Source organism: Stomoxys calcitrans, chromosome 3 (assembly GCF_963082655.1).
Source record: "Stomoxys calcitrans chromosome 3, idStoCalc2.1, whole genome shotgun sequence".
NCBI classification, from domain to species: domain Eukaryota; kingdom Metazoa; phylum Arthropoda; class Insecta; order Diptera; family Muscidae; genus Stomoxys; species Stomoxys calcitrans.
Window position 1 is genome coordinate 120,417,245 of NC_081554.1, and position 22,478 is coordinate 120,439,722.

The 22,478-nt window shown below is 37.9% G+C and overlaps 1 protein-coding gene across 2 annotated transcripts in view; it reads right to left on the bottom strand.

Annotated features, from left to right (window-relative positions):
• Positions 1-3,643: 3,643 nt before the first annotated feature.
• The window catches only part of LOC106086902 (ATP-binding cassette sub-family G member 4), a 96,414-nt gene continuing 77,579 nt past the window's right edge, over positions 3,644-22,478 (bottom strand). For both annotated transcript variants that reach the window (XM_059366124.1, XM_059366125.1), the window contains exons 6-10: positions 12,200-12,438; positions 11,718-12,128; positions 4,579-4,679; positions 4,148-4,509; positions 3,644-4,082 (exon numbers count right to left, since the gene is read on the bottom strand). In XM_059366124.1, the coding sequence (XP_059222107.1) occupies positions 3,941-4,082; positions 4,148-4,509; positions 4,579-4,679; positions 11,718-12,128; positions 12,200-12,438 (1,255 nt within the window). In that variant the 3' untranslated portion in view covers positions 3,644-3,940. The remainder of the gene's footprint in view (positions 4,083-4,147; positions 4,510-4,578; positions 4,680-11,717; positions 12,129-12,199; positions 12,439-22,478) is intronic.

The window sequence follows — 22,478 nt, forward strand, 5'->3', positions numbered from 1 at the left end:
CGTGCTAGAGTGGGACTCGACGGTTGCAGACGGTATTGATGATACAAGAGCAGATCGCGAAGTGTTTGATTCCGTCTGTTGAGTCACTGCACTCTCCGATGTTTCATTAGCCACATTTTCTAAATATATGCAGCATACTGAGGTGTTTTGATGAGCACATTCGACAGCGAGAAGCCTTACACTTTTTCAACATATGACCTTTCTTCAGGCAGTTTAAACACAATTGTAACCTTTTTGCTTCCTTAAACCTTACAGTCGGAGGCAGATTTTCAAAACTGGCACAACTGGTAATGTAATGACCTTGGGCGTCATAAAAAACACATGTTGGATTAGGGACCGTAGCTGCTACAAGCGTATTGCGGCCTGAAGAGCTCCATTTTTTGTTCGCCTTGGCAGTACTTACGCCCATTGCATTTTCCAAATTTTCAAGCATTCTGCATCTACGTTCCAAAAACAACGACATGGACAACCATTTCGATTGAGACTTCGAATCCAATTTTGAAGTCACCAGGTAAACCAAGAAGCCCTCTGCAATTTCTTCTTGCTTGCATATAGATTGTAGGGCTCGCACATGTGAATTTAACTTATCACTAAGTTGGCGTAGGCTAACAGTAGAACCTTTATCGACATATTTTAAATTAAAAATTTCCCTTATGTGAGCTTGAAAATTGAGAAGCTTGTTGTCAAACCTGTTGCGTAAAAGTTCGAGGTCTTTATCGTAGTTTTCTTCAGTGGGTTCCAAAGAGGAAATCGTGTCCAACGCTGCACCTGTTACACTCACTCGAAGGTGCTGAAAATTTTCAATTTAACTGAGATCAACATCATTGTCTATTACCATGGTGAACATTGCTATGAATCCTGGCCAGTCCGTGTACGATCCATTAAATTGGGGAATCTTTAATTCCGGCAAGCGTAGTTTGCGTTGTGGCGTGGTTTTGTCCAATGAAATCTGACGTACCGTTGAGGTGTGTGATAAACCTGGTCGCTTTCGTTTGTTATCCAATTCTCTGGAGAGTTTAGCCTTGACTTCGAAAAATATGTTGACAAAACTAGAGGCAAAATCAGAATCAAAGTCGCCCAAATCACATTCCAGCATAGACAATTGGGCTTCCTCGAATGTATTATGCAACCCATCAACATACCCAAGTCGAACAGCAATGTCAGACTCGTCCATCTCACCCAAAAGATTTGCTGTCAGCGAAATATTTAAGACGGTTAATTGCTTATGCAGGGCTCCAATCCTTTTCTTATAAAGCTGAAATTTTGATGCTTCATTGCTTCGACGATCTGTTGGCGGAGCTTCCTCATTATGAGACATGGTTTAGCAATCAACATAAAAAAACCAAAATCTTTGTTCGACGAAAATTATAATTTTGGAAAGAAATATCCGATTTGATATTGAACCGAAAGTTTTGTGATATCCAAGTATATCACGTCGGGGTCACCAATGTTCCAATCTACAAGCTTTTTTGCAGACCCTTTCCAAAATTATTAAATAAAACAAACGATTGTGGCTCTACTTCAAGTTTAATTCAAAGACAAAATTCTTTATTCAAAAACAGCTAGGCGACGACTAAAAAATCTAAAGGGCAGCAGAATGTCTTATGCTGCAGACAAAGTAGACAACAGAAACATTATAATTAAGTTTGTTACAGTTAATTATTGCTATGAGTATGTTTTGTATAGGCAATAAAAATACTGCATAGCAAACAGCAGTCATTTGTTGTTGTTATTGTTATTGCGTAGGCAGTATTTGCATATCATAGGAACGCATGAAACTGATATGAGCAAAAATACTGCATGCTGCGAGAAATGGTATGCTGCGACTATTGGTTCACCGTACACCGACTTTCTTGAAATTTTCACTGGCGGTGCATAATGATCCCGTGGTGAAAATAGGGTACTATATTTTTTGATAACCAAAGGGGGAGCGGACCCACCCCTTACCCTTATTTTCAGAATCGTCAGATCTCGGAGATGGGTGTGCCAAATTTTGGATGGGGTATCTAGGGGCGGCGACCCAACCTAAAACCTACCAAATGTATATATACACCAATCACTACAATATGGGATTCAAATGAAAGGTATTTAAGATTGGAAAACGTATCTGATATCTAATTTTTGGACCAAGTGTTTGGAGGACCACCCCCCCAAAACACCCCTAAATCCGACATATTTACCGACCATGGCAATATGGGACTCAAATGAAAGGTATTTGCGAGTAGAATTCGAATCTGATATCCAAATTTGGTACAAAATTTCTGGGGGTCCACCCCTTCCCCAAAACACCCCCCAAACAGGATTTATTTACTGACCATGGCAATATGTTAAATAAAAAGTATTTGAGTGTAGATACGAATCTGGTATCAAGATGTGAGATCAAGTGTTTGGGGGCCGCCCATCACCGAGAACATACCACAAAGAAGACAAATTTACGACCATTGCAATATGAGACTCAAATGAAACGTCTTTGGAAGTAAAGCACGAATCTGATATCAATGTTCGAGAAAAGTGTCTATGGTGCCACCCCACCCACATAACACCACCTAAATAGGAAGTATTTACTGACCATTGCAATATGAGGCTCAAATAAGAGGTATTTTAGAGTAGAACACGAATCTGATATATATTTTCAAAGCCTAGTCACTGAGTGGCAGCCCCATCCCCCAAAACGTCCCACCACCACAACAACCCCCAAGTAGGACGTATTTGCTCACCAAGACAATTTGGGTCTTCAAGACAGTGGAGCTCGATATTCATAGATTTAAGGGCCCATACCCCAGAACGTACATATTTGCAGGCTTTTTCAGGCTTAGTTTAGTGGTAAGTTTTCAGAGTTTAGTGTTTGGGGGACCACCCCACTCCCCAAAACACCCCTAAATCAGACATCATAATAATATCGGGCTGAAATAAAGTATTTTAAGAATGGAGTACACCTTACATCCAAACTTAAATTCGTAGACCAATAAAGATGGGATTCAGATAAATGCACTAATATTGTTAAACTGTTTATCAAGCGATATACTATTTTCGTAGCATGATATTTCACTTAAAGCTCTATAATTGTCAAAAATAAATATTTCAAAGAAAATTTTGTTTCGTATAAAGTAAAAGAAAGTGCTGCGGATCGGGACCCGTCTAGCTAGTTATTAATAAAACAGGTAATAATTGGAAGAGCAAAATTCGCAAATGTTGCCCATGAACATTTCACTAAGGAACAGGGGCAAACTTCTCACATATCTATGAGTGCAGTCCGATTCAAGTTTAAGCTCAATGATGAGGGGCCTCCTTTTTATAGCCGAGGTCGAACGGCGTGCCGCCGTGCGGCACCTCTTTGGAAAGAAGTTTTACATGGCATAGTGCCTCACAAATATTGCCAGCATTAGGAAGGGAAAACTACCGCTGAACATTTTTTCTGATGGTCCCGCCAGGATTCGAATCCAGGCGTTCAGCGTCATAGGCGGACTGCTAACCTAACGAAGTCAGCCTACCAAACCACATAGAGAAAAAACCCACCGGTTTGGGTATGAAGCTACAAAACCGGCATCACTGATCGTGCTCTTGTTCCATTTATGTAAAAATTTATAAAGAATTGTATTGAATTGTTTGCATATCGGATCACCAATGTATTTACATATGCATATTAAATTATATATATTTATTGTCCCAGAAATTAAATAGAGAACATAGTTTTCATATCTTAGGAATGCAATTCCTTATATTACATACATTAGACATATTTTTATAAGAGTTGGAATGTAAAAAGTGTTCAGCATACCAACGAAAAAAGCAATTTGGCATTAAAAATAAAAACTACTAAATACAGAAAAATACATGTTGTAAACTATTAACTTAGTTAAAAGAAAATTAATTACTCGTAGTACTAATACAACTTGAAATGGTTACTATTGCACAAAGATGAGGATCAATACTTTCTAAACTATTTCACAGACTTGATCTTAGCTTTTAGAATAACGTACGCAGCTATTCTGAAGATTAAGATTATTATGACCAAGGCTATAACATCATTCCAGAATTGATCCCCGGTCATGGTAATTTCCTCCAAAAATTTCTTTGGGTATCTATGGGAATTAAGGTGGTATTAGACATCTGAAAACAAATCTATCATATCGAAGAAATTACTTACCTGTAGTGGCAGTAGGGAGCTTCTTCACATTCTAAGGTACCGCGATCATTTCCGTATATAGCTGCGACGAAGCCTTCTAGGCCGTAGCGCAGGTATGATATGTGACTTCCCCATTTCAAATAAACAGGCAAGTCACGCAACGTTACTCCGAAACCTGCAAACATCATCATTGGAATAGTTAATACCGGTGCCAAAAATGTACCATTGACCACGTTGAACCAAGCCCCAATCATTAAACCGAAACTCTGGCCAACAAATACAGTTAATACACTAATGGCGAAGAACATCCAGAAACGACTCCACTCCATGGGCTGATAACTCCACAAATATATAATTATGGTAAAAATAAGACTTCCTAAAATCTAAAATGATGCAAAAAACATTTAACTAAGGTTTATTTTATTAGCTACAATATAATGCCTTATTCTTACCGATAATGGAAGATCAAGGAGTGTAATTGATGTGTAATACGCCTTCAGTGAATACCATCGATTGAAATGTTCTTTCAACAGTATGGACATTTCTATGGGGACTACAAGTAAAAAGAGAGGTATACAAAAATAATTATTTCTGTAGTGTTTACACAGAACGAAAGGTGTTTTAGGACATTTTATCCTTTAATTTTAAGCGTACATAGCATAGATCATTGCGAATTTTCGATAGTTTTTTTTTCAATGAATTCATTACATGAATTATGCTTTACAATAAAAAATTCAAACAAGAAAAAGCCTTCACCATAGATCGCATTTGTCGAGTTCTTTTCTTTTTAGGCTAACAAAGGATAAAAGGAGAGAATTGATTTAATATTGGAGCTATATCAAGTTATGGATTGAATTGAATGTTGGAGACCATAGTTGTTGAAGTCATTGTGTAAAATTTCAGCCAATTCGAGTAAGAAATGCGACCTTTAGGGGCTCAAGAAGTAAAATAGAGAGATCGGTTTTTATAGGAGCTATATCAGGCTATAGACCGATTCGGACCATATTTAGCACGTATGTTGAAGGTCATAGGAGAAGCCATTGTATAAGATCTCAGCCAAATCGGATAATAATTGCGCCCTCTGAAGGCTCAAGAAGTCAAGATCCCAGATCGGTTTAAATGGCAGCTATATCAAGTTATTGATTGATTTGAACCATATTTAGCGCAGTTGTTTACAATTATAATAAAATACGTCATGCAAAATTTCAGCCAAATTGGATAGGAATTGCGCCCTCTAGAAGCTTAAGAAGTCAAGTCCTCAGATCGGTTTTTATGACAGCTATATCAGGTAATGTTCCGATTTGAACCAAACGTGGCACAGTTGTAGTATATCATAACAAAATATTATGTGCAAAATTTCAGTCAAATCAGATAAGAATTGCGCCCTCTAGTGGCTCAAGAAGTCAAGATTCAAGATCGGTTTATATGGCAGCTATATCAGGTTATTGACCGATTTCAACCATATTTGACACAGTTGTTGGATATCATAACAAATCATGCCGTGCAAAATTTCATTCAAATCGGATAAAAATTGCGCCCTCTAGAGGCTCAAGAAGTCAAGACATAAGATCGGTTTATATGGCAACAATATCAAAACATGGACCGATATGGCCCATTTACAATCCCAACCGACCTACACTAATAAGAAATATTTGTGCAAAATTTCGAGCGGCTAGCTTTACTCCTTCGAAAGTTAGCGTGCTTTCGACAGACAGACGGACGGACATGGCTAGAACGACATAAAATGTCACGACGATCAAGAATAGTAGTTACAGGCATATATAAAGTAGTTACAAACAGACTGACGAATTTAGTATACCCGCACCCTATGGTGGAGGGTATAAAAATGCCATTCTAAAACTGGCGTCATTTGTGAGATACTATTCTGTGCATAGAAGCCATGTAAAACTTCTTCCCAAACAGGTGTTGCGCTGCACTGCCGTTCGGACTCGGCTATAAAAAGGAGATCCCTTATCAGTTGAATCGGAGAGCACTCATTGATATATGAGACGTTTACCCCTGTCGCTAAAATGAATGTTCTGGGAAAATTTGCAAGGCATCACATTAACATTATTTTGTTATTTACTACAATGTATTTCTATTACCAAACTATCAAAGGCAAAAAATTTACATAAGTTACATTAAGGATAGTATACCGATCGACTCAGATTTACTTCCTAGTTCTATCTAACCATGTTCGTATTTGTCCGTGTCCGTGTTTTGTAATCAAGGTAGGGACAAACGCTATGAATTTTGGTGAAAATCGGTTCAGATTTAGATATAGCTCCCACATATATATCGTCTGATTTTCACTTAACAGTTCGCAATGGCCCCAATTTTTTAACCGATTTCCATGAAATTTGTTTTGGAGTGGTCTACTACCCATCTGAAAATCTCTGTTAAATTTCATCCAAATCGGTTCAAATTTAGATATAGCTCCCATATATACACCTCTGCTCAATTTTATCAAAATCGGTTCAGATGAGCATATAGTTCCCATATATACAATAATATAGTTCGGGTTTCACTCATGTGACGATAGTTACTAAAAATATCCTAAATTTGTTTAGTGTGTGCGAAGTGATCGTTCAGTTAACATTTCAATGGAGTTACGTAGTTCAGAAACGGAAATATTTTTAATTAGGCACCCAAAGCATCAAATAAATGGGTCGAAGCCCCTCTAATGGCGAAGTATTAGCCGTTCTATTTCATAATATTTGCATAGTGAATTCAAATTTAAAAAAGTGCAAATCTAACCATTCGTGATTGCATTATTTTTTGGGAAAAAGCTAGAAAATCCACAAAATCTTTTCCAAATTGTGTTAAGAAGTTAAACAGAAGAAAATTTATCCAGTTGTAATGCAGCAGATATTGAGCGACTGATCGAATCTTACCGACTTGAATAAACCAAAGATATTACAAGGGGGGGGGGGGGGGGGGGGGGGGGGGGGGGGGGGGGCTATCGAGAATTAATTGAACTTTCGATAATATTTCTTGGAGGAGACTCAGATAATACATTCAAGATAAGACCACCAAATGTCATAAGGCGCGGTGGATGGCAAGAGCAATTTACTACTTAAAAGTATCACTACTCAACTCTCAGTTCGAAATTAGTGACACAGTGATGTGGACCATGAAACTAGGAAGCAAGGATGGTTGCGAATTTAAGCTTAGAAAATGATTCACCCAACTGCAAACGTTACATTTCTACGAAAGGAGAACTCTTTAAGTCACTTTATGGTGTCTGAGAAATTTATATATTTTGTGGATTATTTTTATACCCTCCACCAAAGGATGAGGGTATACTAATTTCGTCATTCTGTTTGTAACACCTCGAAATATGCGTCTCAGACCCCATAAAGTATATAAAGTCCCGTCGTTCATCCGTCCGTCTGTCTGTTGAAAGCACGCCAACTTTCGAAGAAGTAAAGCTAGCCGCTTGAAGTTTTCCACAAATACTTTTTATTAGTATAGGTCAGTTGGGATTGTAATTGGGCCAAATCGGTCCATGTTTTGATATAGCTGCCATATAAACCGATCTAGGGTCTTTACTTCTTGAGCCTCTAGAGGGCGCAATTCTCATCCGATTGACTGAAATTTTGCACGTGGTGTTTTGGTATCACTTCCAACAACTTCGCTAAGTATGGTTCAAATCGGTCCATGTTTTGATATAGCTGCCAATAAACCGATCTTGGGTCCTGACTTCTTGAGCCGCTGGAGGGCGCAATTCTCATCCGATTTGGCAATTTTGTGCCACGGCTTCTCCCATGATCTTCAATATACGTGCCCAATATGGTCTGCATCGATCTATAGCTTGATAGGGCTCCCATATAAACCGATCTCCCGATTTTGATTTTTGAGCCCCTACGAGGCGCAGGAGGCCACCGTAGCGCATAGATTATCATGTCCGCCTATGATGCTAAACGCCTGGGTTCGAGTCCTGGCGAGACCATCAGAAACATTTTCAGCGGTGGTTTTCCCCTCCTAATGCTGGCAATATTTGTGAGGTACTATGCCATGTAAAACTTCTCTCCAAAGAGGTTTCGCACTGTGGCACGCCGTTCGGACTCGGCTATAAAAAGGAGGCCCCTCATCATTGAGCTTAAACTTGAATCGGACTGCACTGTGAGATATGTGAGAAGTTTGCCCCTGTTCCTTAGTGGAATGTTCATGGGCAAAATTTGCATTTGCATTTTACAAGGCGCAATTCTTATCCGAATGAACTGAAATATTACACAATGACTTCTACAATGTTCAGCATTCAATTCATTTATGATCCGAATCGGACTATAACTTGATATTGCTCCAATAGCATAGCAGTTCTTATTCAATATTCTTTGTTTGCCTAAAAAGAGATACCGCGCATAGAACTCGACAAATGCGATCTATGGTGGAGGGTACATAAGATTCGGCTCGGCCGAACTTAGCACGCATCATCCCTTTTATAATGAAGCAGCAGTCATTTTCAGCAAACAACAGACTTTTCAGCAATACGCTTACTACTCCGAAATTGCAGTTCTACTGCTACAATAGCAGCAAAATTAACAACTATTATTCAACAGACAGTGTTTGCTATTTTCAGCAAACTTTTCTCTATGAATGCAGAAAAAATTAGGATGTGAATAAGTGCAAATTCAAATTTCCACATGAACATTCCATTAAGGAAGAGGGCCCACTTCTCACATATAAATGAATGCTGTCCGATTCAAGTTTAAGCTCAATTATAAGGGGCCTCCTTTTTTAGCCGAGTCCGAACGGCGATTTTGAAAAAATATGGGGAGCCCCCCAACCAAATTAAAATCCTTGCTACGTCCCTGATCAGTAGATATGACTTCTTTTGCTAGTAGAGAGCGCAATTTTTATCCGATATTGCTGAAATTTGGCACAACGAATTCTACTACGACCTCCAACATTCGTGCCAAATATAATGTTGTAGAACTAAAAATCAGAAGAGATTTCTATGTTATTGCAGTTGTAAACTTTTTTCTTTCTTTGTGAATTTTATTATACCCTCCACCATAAGATGGGGGGTATACTAATTTCGTCATTCTGTTTGTAACTACTCGAAATATTCGTCTGAGACCCCATAAAGTATATATATTCTTGATCGTCGTGAAATTTTATGTCGATCTAGCCATGTCCGTCCGTCTGTCCGTCCGTCCGTCCGTCCGTCTGTCTGTCGAAAGCACGCTAACTTCCGAAGAAGTAAAGTTAGCCGCTTGAAATTTTGCACAAATACTTCTTATTAGTGTAGGTCGGTTGGTTTTGTAAATGGGCCATATCGGTCCATCACCTGATATAGCTGCCATATAAACCGATCTTGGGTCTTGACTTCTTGAGCCTCTAGAGGGCGCAATTCTTATCCGAATGGAATGGAATTTCGCACGACGTGTTTTGTTATGATACCCAACAACTGTGCCAAGTATGGTTCAAATCGGTCCATAACCTGATATAGCTGCCATATAAGCCGATCTTGGGTCTTGACTTCTTGAGCCTCTAGAGAGCACAATTCTTATCCGATTTGAATGAATATTTGCACCAAGTATTTCGTTATGATATCCAACAACTGTGCCAAGTATGGTTGAAATCGGTCCATAACCTGTTATAGCTCTCATATAAACAGATCTGGGGATTTGACTTCTTGAGCTTCTAGAGGGCGCAATTCCTATCCGATTTGGCTGAAATTTTGCATGACGTATTTTATTTTTACTTTCAACAACTGTGTCAAATAAGGTTCAAATCGGTTCATAACCTGATATAGATGCCATATAAACCGATCTGGGATCTTGACTTCTTGACCGCTAGAAGTCGCAATTATTATCCGATATGCCTGAAATTTTGTACGACGGATCCTGTCATGACCATCAACAAACGTGTTTATTATGGTCTGAATCGGTCTATAGCCCGATACAGATCCCATATAAATCGTTCTCTCTATTTTATTTCGTGAGCCCCAATGGGCGCAATTCTTATATGAATTGGCTGAAATTTTACACAGGTCTCCAACATATAATTTAATTGTGGTCCGAACCGGACCATATCTTGATATCGTTTTAATAGCAGAGCAACTCTTTTCTTATATCCTTTTTTGCCTAAGAAGAGATGCCGGGAAAAGAAGTCGACAAATGCGATCCATGGTGGAGGGTATATAAGATTCGGCCCGGCCGAACTTAGCACGCTTTTACTTGTTAGATTTATTTTCGTCAACTAATATATAATTTATGTCCTCCTCAACAATGATAATTTTCAAATATTCTCAAAACGACGCCCAAGGTGCCCAGTAATTGATGTTAAATATCCTAGTGGCAAAAATAGGTGTTATATAAAACTAGCGCATGCGGAGATGATGATGAGACGTTGGAGCATTTACTTTGTCATTGTCCGGCTTTTGCGTCTAACAGATGCCGGCACTTAGGTGGGGACGCAATACCACACATGAAGCAACTTAGGGGCGTGGCATGAAAAACATTTATGGATTTTGAAAGTAGCACGGAATTCCTTACTTAGATTTTCTTTACGGGGTTACCTACCTACCTTAGGTGATAGCCCATAGTGGCATGGAGCGGATTAATATCCGCACCCTCGTTCAACCTAACCTAAATTCAATTAGCTTTAATACTGATACCGTTGGTAAATCTCCATTTGATTTTCAAAACCACATGTCATTAACATGACATTTTTTGGTAATATTTGGGAATATATTGGGTTGCCCAAAAAGTAATTGTCGGTAATATAGTAGTAATATAGTCGGCGTTGACAAATTTTTTCAACGGCTTGTGACTCTGTAATTGCATTCTTTCTTCTGTCAGTTATCTGCTGTTACTTTTAGCTTGCTTTAAAAAAAAAGTTCGTGAAATTTTGTTTACATTTGTTTGTTTGGCGTCAATTTTAATATGGGTACCACATATATTGAAAGAAATTCATTTAACAAACCGAATCAACGCTTGTGATATGCACCTTAAACGCAATGAATTCGATCCGTTTTTAAAACGAATCATAACTGGAGATGAAAAATGGATTGTTTACAACAACGTTAGTCGAAAACGATCATGGCCCAAGCATGGTGAACCAGCTCAAACCACTTCAAAGGCTGATATCCACCAAAAGAAGGTTATGCTGTCTGTTTGGTGGGATTGGATGGGTGTGGTATATTTTGAGCTGCTTCCAAGGAACCAAACGATTAATTCGAATGTTTACTGTCAAAAATTGGACAAATTGAATACAGCCATCAAGGAGAAGCGACCAGAATTGGTCAATCGTAAAGGTGTCAAATTCCACCAGTACAACGCTAGACCGCACACATCTTTGGTCACTCGCCAAAAACTGAGTGAGCTTGGCTGGGAACTTTTGATGCATCCACCATATAGCCCTGACCTTGCACCATCAGACTACCATTTATTTCGATCTTTGCAGAACTCCTTAAATGGTTAAACTTTCTGCAATGATGAGGCTATAAAATCGTACTTGGTTCAGTTTTTTGCAGATAAAGGCCAGAAGTTATATGAGCGTGGAATACTAAATTTGCCAGGAAGATGGCAAAAGGTTATCGAACGAACAATTACTTTTTAGGCAACCAATAACTATAACTTACATGTGAGCACAGTTAACATCATTGTCGTCATGGAGTGATGCATAAGAATGGCAAATAATAAATTGTAGTTATCTATAACACGGGAACCTTCTTTGCCCGAGTTAGCATAGACTGCTCCCAAAACAACGGCCACGAACACATTGACGCCTATGCGCAAATGTGTCAGTGTTGTATCACGTTTGGCTTTGAGGTATCCTCGATGCATTAGAACAGACAGTTGGTTCATGTAGCTGGTATCTTCCAAGGAACGTTTGTTTGTTTTCTTTGCAACGGGATATTTTCGCATCAGTTCGGATGCTTTGAGTATACTTTCTGGATTATTGAACCATGTCAAACTGCTACCATTTTCCGAAGCCGATTTCAGAGTGTCCACCTTATCTTGACCATATTCGCCGCATGCTAATTCAATAACTAGAAACAACATCGAAAAATATATAATGAATAATGTTATGTACGAGTTTTGTTTCTGCATATTTGCTTACTGTAATCGGCGGGATTGTGATACATCGGACAAGGCAAATCAACTGCCTGTAGAAAGGGAACCAGTTTCTGCGTACTTCCCTGATAGACACAATTGCCAGCTGCTAAGACATAGACTTGATCGAATATTTGGAAAAGTTTTGCTGTTGGTTGATGTATAGTGCAGATGATGGTACGTCCTTGTTGGGCAAGCATTTTGCACAATTCTAGTACTTTGGTACATGAACTGCTGTCAAGACCCCTGTAAGAAAATATGAATACAGAACAGTGCTATGAAATATACATTAAAAATATCACATTTGGACAACATCTTAAAATGTAGTAAACTTGAACTTATGTTCTCCAAAGAAATATGAACCTTTTCCCGAAATCGTGTTTCGATCTATTCAAAAAACCCGGTTTATGTTGAGATTTTTAAGGAGCTGGTTAAACCCTTCGTTATAAAAGAAAACCTTTATACTATGTTCAGACCAAAGTTGTTATGAGCAAACGACTCGTTTTCCCCTTAAAATGAATAAGGGCAAAACGACTCGTTTGACATAAAAACGAAATAAAACAAGAAAAAATAAATCTTAACCATTGTGCATCATAACATTTATGTTGGAGTGTGAAAAAATGCAATAACCAAAACATCTCAACAAATGGGAACGGTTGAGATGATTTGCAAAACGATATAAGCGAGTCAATGTAGACATAGCGTTTGATGCAGTCAAACGTCGAACATTGGGATGGGTAAAAGTTAGTGGAAATGAGTCTGCCATTGGTGAACGGATAGAGATATCTTCACAAGATGTTATATGTTTATAGCTGAGGTGTTATCCAAACTATGTGCAAAACAGTCCTAGAAGACCCTTCAAAATTTTGTTCAGTTTGCACTCAGCAAAATGTGCATATATAATGAAGTAAAAAACGTAGTACAAATAAGTTAGCCAATTTTAAGGTAATTTGGTTAAATATTGATTAACTCAAGGAAAAATTGCAAGTTTTTAGTAAGTTTTACTCATCTGTAATTTTTGCCAAATAGTTCATAAATTTGGATTTGGGAAGTTATTTTATTTAACCAAGTTTTTATTTAAGCAATATAGACATTTTGTTATTTTTAGTTACAAGCCTATTTTCTGCAAATTGAATAAATATTCGTTCTAAATAGTTAACGAAATTCCCACATTTGAGTATAATTTAATAAATTTAAGTCAAATACCAGTTTTAACATAAAGCGTTTTTAAAAATAAACTAAGGTTGACAAATGTTATAACACAGATTATTAAAACCATTACCTTCTCAGTAATACAAACAAAACAGTCGTACAAACAGTCATTCCAGCGCTCAGTCTGATGTATGCATTCTCCGAGAGAAGTCGAGGTCGGCAACAAGCAAAACGAGTGAAAAGGCATTGGGTTCGTCCGGACCTAACTTTGGATACCCACCACCTCGGGTATATATATAAACCACCTTTCGTCAAAATCCGGTGAAAAATGCATACCTTATGCCCCATAGCTGCTATATCGAAATATGTTCCGATTTGGATCAAATACTAATAAGTACAAGTTAGTGTTCAATTGTGTATAACAAAATATTGATCTTTTAGTAGCTATATCTAAAAATAAACCGATCTGATCCGAGTGAAATCGGATTATAAATGCGCCTTTAATGGGGCCAATATGAGCCAAGCTATAACCCAATATGGACCGATTTGGGCCAAGTTGCAGAAAAATGTCGAAGAGCATAACACAACTATCTGTTCCAAATTTCGGCGAAATCGGACAATAAATGCGTCTTTTATGGTCACAAAACCTTTAATCGAGATATCAGTCAATATGACAGCTATTTCCAAATCTGTACTGATATGAGCCAAATTGAACAAGAATGTCGAAGGGCCCAACACAACTCACTGTCCCAAATTTCGGCTACATCAGACAATAAATGCGCCGTTTATGGGCCCAAAGCTTTAAATCGAGAGATCGGTCTATATGCCAGTTATATCCAAATCTGGACCGATCTGTGCCATCTTGCTGAAATATGTCAACGGGCTTAACTGAACTCACTGTCCCAAATTTCGGCTACATCGGACAATAAATGCGCCTTTTATGGTCCCAAAACCTTTAATCGAGAGATCAGTCTATATGGCAGCTATATCCAAATCTGGACCGATCTGGGCCAATTGAAGAAGGTTTTCGAGTGGCCTAACACAACTCACTCGCCCAAATTTCAGCAAAATCGGATTATAAATGTGGCTTTTATGGGCCTAAGACCCCTAATTCGGCGGATCGGTCTATATGACAGCTACATCCATTTCTGGACCGATCTGGGCCAAACTAAAAAATAATATCGAAGGGCCTAACGCAACTGACTGTCTCAAATTTTAGCCAAATCGGATAATAAATGTGGCTTTTATGGGCCTAAGACCCTAAATCGGAGGATCGGTCATTTATCAAGATATAGTCCGATATAGCCCATCTTCGAGTTTAACTTGCTTATGGGCAAAAACTTGTGCAAAGTTTCAGCTCAATATCTCTATTTTTAAAGACTGTAGCGTGATTTCAACAGACAGACGGACGGACGGACATGGCTAGATCGTCTTAGATTTTTATGAATATCAAGAATACATATACTTTATAGGGTCGGAAATGGATATTTCGATGTGTTGCAAACGGAATGACAAAATGAATATACCCCCATCCTTCGATGGTGGGTATAATAATATAAAAGTGCAGAAATGTGAAATAAAATTAGCAAGTTAAATTTTCTTTCTGTTCAAATAATGTTTTTCTTTGCCGTCTCAAAGAAATTCAATATGCAGCAACTAAATTGGTATAGCATAAATTAGTTATCATCGATACTGTTCAGCGCGAACATACAGATGAAACGTACCACGGCCCGATATGTTGGTAAGCATTCGAAATTAAAAGAAACCAAAATTATTCTGTTATTTTTTTTCTATTTATTTAACTTTGTTTGCAGGAATTTTTAAAATTGAAATACTAACTACGATGTATGCAGTGATGTATATTTTAACGCTTGTGCTTTCGCAAAGGATTTGTACTACTGATTATCGACAGCCGTGCACCGTTTTTGGTAAGTATTAGACTGAAAATAAAACTATGTACTCGTATCTATACTTAACACCTTAATTTCTTTTTTAACAATCTATAAAAGATTGTGGATATGGCGTAACGGAAATTCTATGATACGAGGGTTGCCTCTTATACTTCCCGATTAGAGAACACAAAAACAAATGTTAATCATCAAAAATCGCTTTAATATTTTTCAAAATATTCCCCATTTAGATCTATACACTTTTGCATGCGTTTGAACCAATTGTCGAAGCACTTTTGCCACTCTGATTGAGGTATCTCCATTTTGAACGCATCGACCGCATCTTCAGGTGTCGAAAAACGTTGACCTCTCATATTATTTTGATGTACGGTGCCATTGGCGGATCACTCATCAAATCGATATTTTGAGTGCTCAAAAACGCAGTTGTTTCGTATTTTTGGAGCACTTTTTCGACCAATCGACCCGAGCCTTTTTTTGAGGGATTGAAAAATTCATGCAATATTGAATGTATGCTGGTCCCACTAATGCCTAAGGTTGTCTCAACCTCACGATAGGTCACATGACGATCTTGCAATATCATTTGGAGCACAGCATCAATGGTTTTTTGGAACAAAAACTGATTTTGGACGACCTTTACGAAATTCATCTAGGAGTGAACTACGACTTCGGTTGAATTCACCATACTATTGATACCATTGATAAACATCGATTGAATTCACCATACCTTGATGGAGCTTCATCGCCAAAAATTGAATTAAGTTCACTGTTGTTGAGTTAATCCACATCGAAAGTTGTAAAAAATAATCGCACGAAAATGTTGATATGAGAAGGCGAGTTATTGGCGCCTTTAATTAACCAATGACCAAATTGTTTCCGCGGCGATTCCGGAACGATCTTGCTCATCTATGGAGCTTGACGAGGATCGCCACCTCCACGTACAGACATGTGGCTACAACAATAACAACCACGAGGCACAAATGAACAATTTTTACTTTTGGAGCTCCTGGAAGCTCTAATTTGCATCGTATCAAACCGGTACGTACAACTAACCGGCTGCCATGGGATTGCCATAAATTGGTATAGACAATCTTTTTTGGTCCCATATTTCTATCATATGTAGAATCATTGGTGGGCACCTAACCAAGGTTCTTTAATGCTAAAATTTGTATAATTTTATAGTTTCACACGTTTTTTTGCTTTGCATTTTTGTTAAAAAATCTCGCTCGAAAGCAAATTGTCAAAGACATTTGCTTCGTATTGTTCACAACTGTTACGATATACATGAACCCATTTTTGTATGGGAATGCTTACGTTTTTGTTCGGCTTGTCGTTCAATAAAGTCTTTGTTAAAAATGAGATACACAAACCGAAATTAGTTTTTTTTGTTTGCATTCCGACAAACGCCTGCGATCGACGACAATACAAAAATGGGTTCATGTATATCGTAACAGTTGTCAACATTGCGATGCAAATGTCAAAACCAGTCACTTGATAATTTGCTTTCGAGCGAGCATTTTTTTAACAAAAGAGGAAAGCAAAACAATTTATATTAAAAATTGTACATATATTAACATTTAAGATCCTTAGATGCCCACCACGGATTCTATGATTTTATCAAGGGACCAAAAAAGGTGGTTTATAAAAATTTACTCATATTTTTCTTAACAGTACTTCTGCAAATTTGGACACAAATTAGAGCTTCTAGGAGCTCCAAAAGTAAAGATTGTTCGTTTGTGCCTCCAGATGTTGTTGTAGCCACATGTCTGTATGTGGAGGTGGCCATCCTCGTCAAGCTCCATAGAAGAGCCAGCTCGCTCCGGGATTGCAGCGGCGCCAAAAACTCTCCTTTCATAACGAATATTATTGGCACTCAGTATTTATGCAAGAGCCGGTGCCGTCAAGTTTCTCACTAAGAATCTTCATTCGAAACCGCTGATTGTCCACGACTGTAGTTGCAGCTACTCCGTATGGAGCACTCCACTATCCGCAACCTGTGGACGCACCCGGTAACTCGCAGCTAAGCTTCTCGTGACAACGAGGAACACTACACAGTTTGGAGCTCGAAGTTCTAGCTTGTATGAAGCTAATTGTTACCCCGTGCCCGGTTGCCCCAAAAAAGTAAACGCCAATGGATGAATCCATTTGTTATACCTTCCACCATACGATGGGGGTATTCTAATATCATCAATCTGTTTGTAACACCTCGAAATATGCGTCTATGACCCCATAAAGTATATATATTCTTGGTCGTCATGACTTTTTAAGTCGAACTAGCCATGTCCGTCCGTCCCATTGTCTGTCGAAAGCACGCTAACTTTCGAAGAAGTATAGCTAGACGCTTGAAATTTTGCACAAATACTTTCAATTAGTGTAGGTCGGTTGGAGTTGTAAATGGGCCAAATCTGTCCATGTTTTGATATAGCTGACATATAAACCGATCTTGGATCTTGACTTCTTAAGCCACTAGAGAACGCAATTCTTATCCGATTTGGCTGTAATTTCGCACGTAGCGTTTTGGTATCACTTCCAACAACTGTGCATGGTTCAAATCGGCTCATAACCTGATATAGCTGTCATATAAACCGATCTGGGATTTTGATTTCTTGAGCCTCTAAGGGGCGCAATTCTTATCCGCAGAAATTTTGTACCATGGCTTCTGCCATGACCTCCAATATACATGTCCAATATGGTCTGAATCGATCTAAGCTTGATAAGGCTCCCATATGAACCGATGTCCCGGTTTCGATTCTTGAGCCCCTACAAGGCGCAATTCTTATCCGAAGGGACTGAAATATAACATAATGACTTCCTCAACTCATTTATGGTCCGGATCGGACTATAACTTAATATAGCTCCAATAGCATAACAGTTCTTATTCATTATTCTTTGTTTGCCTAAAAAGAGATATCGCACAAAGAACCCGTTAATGCGATCCATGTGGGGGTATATAAGATTCGGCCCGGCCGAACTTAACACCCTCTTACATGTTTTTTATTAAACACATCACAATTTTTATTCCCACCACCGAAGGATGGGGATATAATAATTTTGTCATTCCGTTTGCAACACATTGAGATATCCATTTTCGACCCTATAAAGTATATATATTCTTGATCAGCGTAAAAATCTAAGACGATCTACTGTTGAAATCACGCTACAGTCTTTGAAAATAGAGATATTGAGCTGAAACTTTGCACAGATTCTTTCTTTGTACACAAGGCAGGTTAAATTCGAAGATGGGCTATATCGGACTATATATTGATATAGCCCCCATATAGACCGATTCTCCGATTTAATGCCTTAGGCCCATAAAAGCCATATTTATTACCCGATTTCGCCGAAATTTGAGACATTGAGTTGTGTTAGAACCTTCGACATCCTTCTTCAATTTGGCTCAGATCGGTTCAGATTTGGATATAACTGCCATATAGACCGATCCGCCGATTTAGGGTCTTAGGCCCATAAATGCCACATTTATTATCCGATTTTTTTAAATTTGGGACAGTGAGTTGTGTTAGACCTTTCGGCATATTTCTTCCATTTGGCCTAGATCGGTTCAGATTTGGATATAGCTAGCGTATAGACCGATTTCAAGATTTAAGGTTTTGGGCCCATAAAAGGCGCATTTAATGTCCGATTGTACCAAAGTATAGGGCAGTGAGTTGTGTTTGGCCCTTCGAAATCCTTCTTCAATATGGCCCAGATCGGTCCAGATTTGGATATAGCTGCCATATAGACCGATCTCTCGATTTAATGTTTTGGGCTTATTTATTGTCCAATGTCACCGAAATTTTGAACAGTGAGTTAAGTTAAGCCCCTCGACAAATTTCTGCAATTTGTCTCAGATCGATCAAGATTTGGATATAGCTGACATTAGACCGATCTATCGATTTAAAGGTTTGTGGCCATAAAAGACGCATTTACTGTCCGATTTCGCCGAAATTTGGGACAGTGAGTTGTGTTAGGCTCTTCGACATTTTTCTGTAACTTGGGTCAAATCGGTCCAGATTTGGGTATAGCGACATCCGTGTCGTAAATGGTTCAGATCGGTTTGATGTTAGATATAGCTATTAAGAAGACCAATATTTTGTCATATACAATTGAACAATGACTTGTACTTATTAGTATTTGGTCCAAATCGCAACATATTTCGATAAAGCTGCATTGGGGCATAAGGTATGCATTTTTCACCGGATTTTGGCGGAAGGTGGTTTACATATATACCCGGGGTGGTGGGTATCCAAAGTTCGGCCCGGCTGAACTTTTGAATTTATGTATGTGAATTGAAATAACGAAAATCACAACTTAGTTGCACAATCGTATATAGAAATTGGTAGCAGTTTAGAAGGAATCGAAAAAAATCCTTATGGTAATCCGAAAATCGTAACCATGTGAAAATTAAAACATTGACTTACGTATGTGCAAGCGAAAACTTGAATTCGATATACACAAACCGAAAAGATTCGATTTCGACCGATTGTTGTTTGTTTGTCTGGGTTATAGTTCGTCATTCAAAATCAAGCTATTAGTTTTGTGAATAAGACCATAAAAGTGTGAACATTTCTATTTTAATAGATAATATTTATATGTGAAATGTATTTTAGCAACTGAAATATATTAATAAAAATGGATTATTATGAGATTAATTAGTATATCTACAATTAAATGAATTATTTTATACGTTTTAGTTAAAACTAAACGAAATAGAAGCAGAGAATCTGCAAAAATTTTGTATTAACACGCAGTAAAAATTTCAATCATTTTCTTTCATCAGTTCTTTTGCTTTCAGTTGAAAGTGTCTTTCACGATTGGTCGTGATATGCACTCAATAAAGAATAATTTAGTTCCATCTAGTTAACGCTGGACCACAAGGAAGTTCATTTGATGAAATTCTATTTTAGATCTGCGTTAACTAAAAACGAATAAAATGTCTTTAGCGCGAAGTTCAACTTTAGTTTAATTCAACCATTGGGTATTTTTTTTTTGTGTGCCAAAAGCACATTTATGAAATTCAAAATTCATAAAGACAAGCCCAATTAGGATATCGTTCTAGTTTTTCAGTATTTTTTATAATTTTTGGATGGCGCAAAATTTTTTTGTATGTATTTAGGTACCACCTGGGGCAATAAAATATGTTATCAAGTTGGGGGTTTCAGATTTGCGTTTTGAGAACTCAAAGGGTTTTCGACTTTTTTTTCCGTACAAAATTCTAATATTGTACTTTACATGTCTCCTATTAGAGTCAACACAAATTATTAAAATTTCATTTAAACGCATCTACGTTAAACCACGTTTACAATAGAGCCTAAATCCGCTTGATTTGAGATAATCTCAAACCCCCATTTACACTAAAGTGCTTTGTATTTGAACCAGGGATGTTTTTGACAGCGTTTTTTTACAGTGATCGACATTTTTATTGTGTTCAGCATATACCGTGGTCAGCATTATTTATAGTTTCAATAAGAAATTTTCAGATGTTGAGAAAATGTGCTTTAGAAAATACGGAAAGTAACCGGTATTCAATAGAAAGGCAGGGTTGCATTTGAATTTCGAAGGAGATTTGCTGCAAATCTCCTCAAATAAATAGATTTGCTCACACTGAAAATGTATGTGAAACCTCGTTGCAAATCTAGATTTGCTCCAAGTTCAAAACACTGTTTACACTGCTCCTTAAATCCGGATTGAAAGGCTCTCGTCAACTCTAAAGGGAAAACAGATGATCGAGAAATTAAATCCGGATTAAAAGAGCAGTGTAAACGGGGTTTAAACATGGTTTTGTGTTTTCTTTGCAGTATAATAAGCTGAATTGAAAGCATTAGGTGAAGTTTTCTTTATAGAGACGAAACAATGATATTACCTTTTTTCACCAAATATGCCAAAAATATCCCTTTTCACATTTTTTGATTCGTAACTTTCATAACTTTTGACTGAAGAATCAAACCATGGCATATGTAAAGCAAAAATATAGTAAACTTTCTGTTTGTTTCTCTTTCGAGACGAGCTGAATGATCGAAGATGCAAATGGAAAAGCAAAGCCAAAGGTAGCAACACCCACCAACCACTATGGGACGCGTTTCGTCTTTGGTTAGAAGACTTTTCAACCATATTAGGTGTGTTGACTTCAAGGGCCGTGCGTTGGTATGTTGTATTTAAATCGTATTTAATTGCGAAAACGCATCTATGATACAATTACCACATTAACCAAGTTCGACAACCCTGCTTATTAGCTGTACCTTTTCCAATGCATTTATATTTGTGTAATGTAACATTCTGTCTGTGGTAAATTACACTTTCTTCCGTACCACACATGATTTTGTGCATCTGTTGGAAGTTGTATTGATGGTTTCGAACGCTAAGACAATGGCAATGGCTCTCGCCATTGCTCCGTGGTCGCAGGTTTGAATCCTGGCAGGGATCTTCCGAATTTTTAATTTTTCAAGTTTTTTTGCCTGTTAGGCTATCTCAATCAGTTGACAAATTGGAAGTCAGTTCAAAATGCCTTCACAGACAATAAATTAATAAATTAGCCTCTGCGAAAATTAAAAAAAAAAAATGTTTGTTCGTCGAATTTCTTGGGCACTTTCAAAGATTTCCCGCACATCAAAGCATGTTTTTGGTAGGGTTTTTCGAGAACTTTTCAGCAAATAATTTTGAGAAAATATTGAAAATTGGAAATCAGTTCAAAATGACTTCAAATGCAAATTTTTGCCCATGAACATTTTGCCCATGAACATTCCAGGAACAGGAGCACATTTCTCACTTTTAAGCTCAATTACAAGGGGCCTCCTTTATACAGGCGAGTCCGAACGGCGTGCCGCAGTGCGACACCTCTATGGAGAGAAGTTTTACAAGGCATAGTACCTCACAAATGTTTCCAGCATTAGGAGGGGAAAACCACCGCTGCAAATTTTTTCTGATGATCTCGCCAGGATTCGAACCTAGGTATTCAGCGTCATAGGTGGACATGCTAACCTCTGCACTACGGTAGCCTCAAAATCCCTTCACAGACAATAAATTAAGAGATTAGCCTCTGCGAAAATTAAAAAAAAATTTTTGTTAGTCGAATTTCTTGGGCACTTTCAAAGATTTCCCGCACATCAAAGCATGTTTTTTGTAGGGCTTTTCAAGAACTTTTCAGCAAATAATTTTGAGAAAATATTGAAAATAGGATAATAAATGCGCTTTTGGCTTTTCTGAAGAAAAAAATAGTATAACATTTGCAGC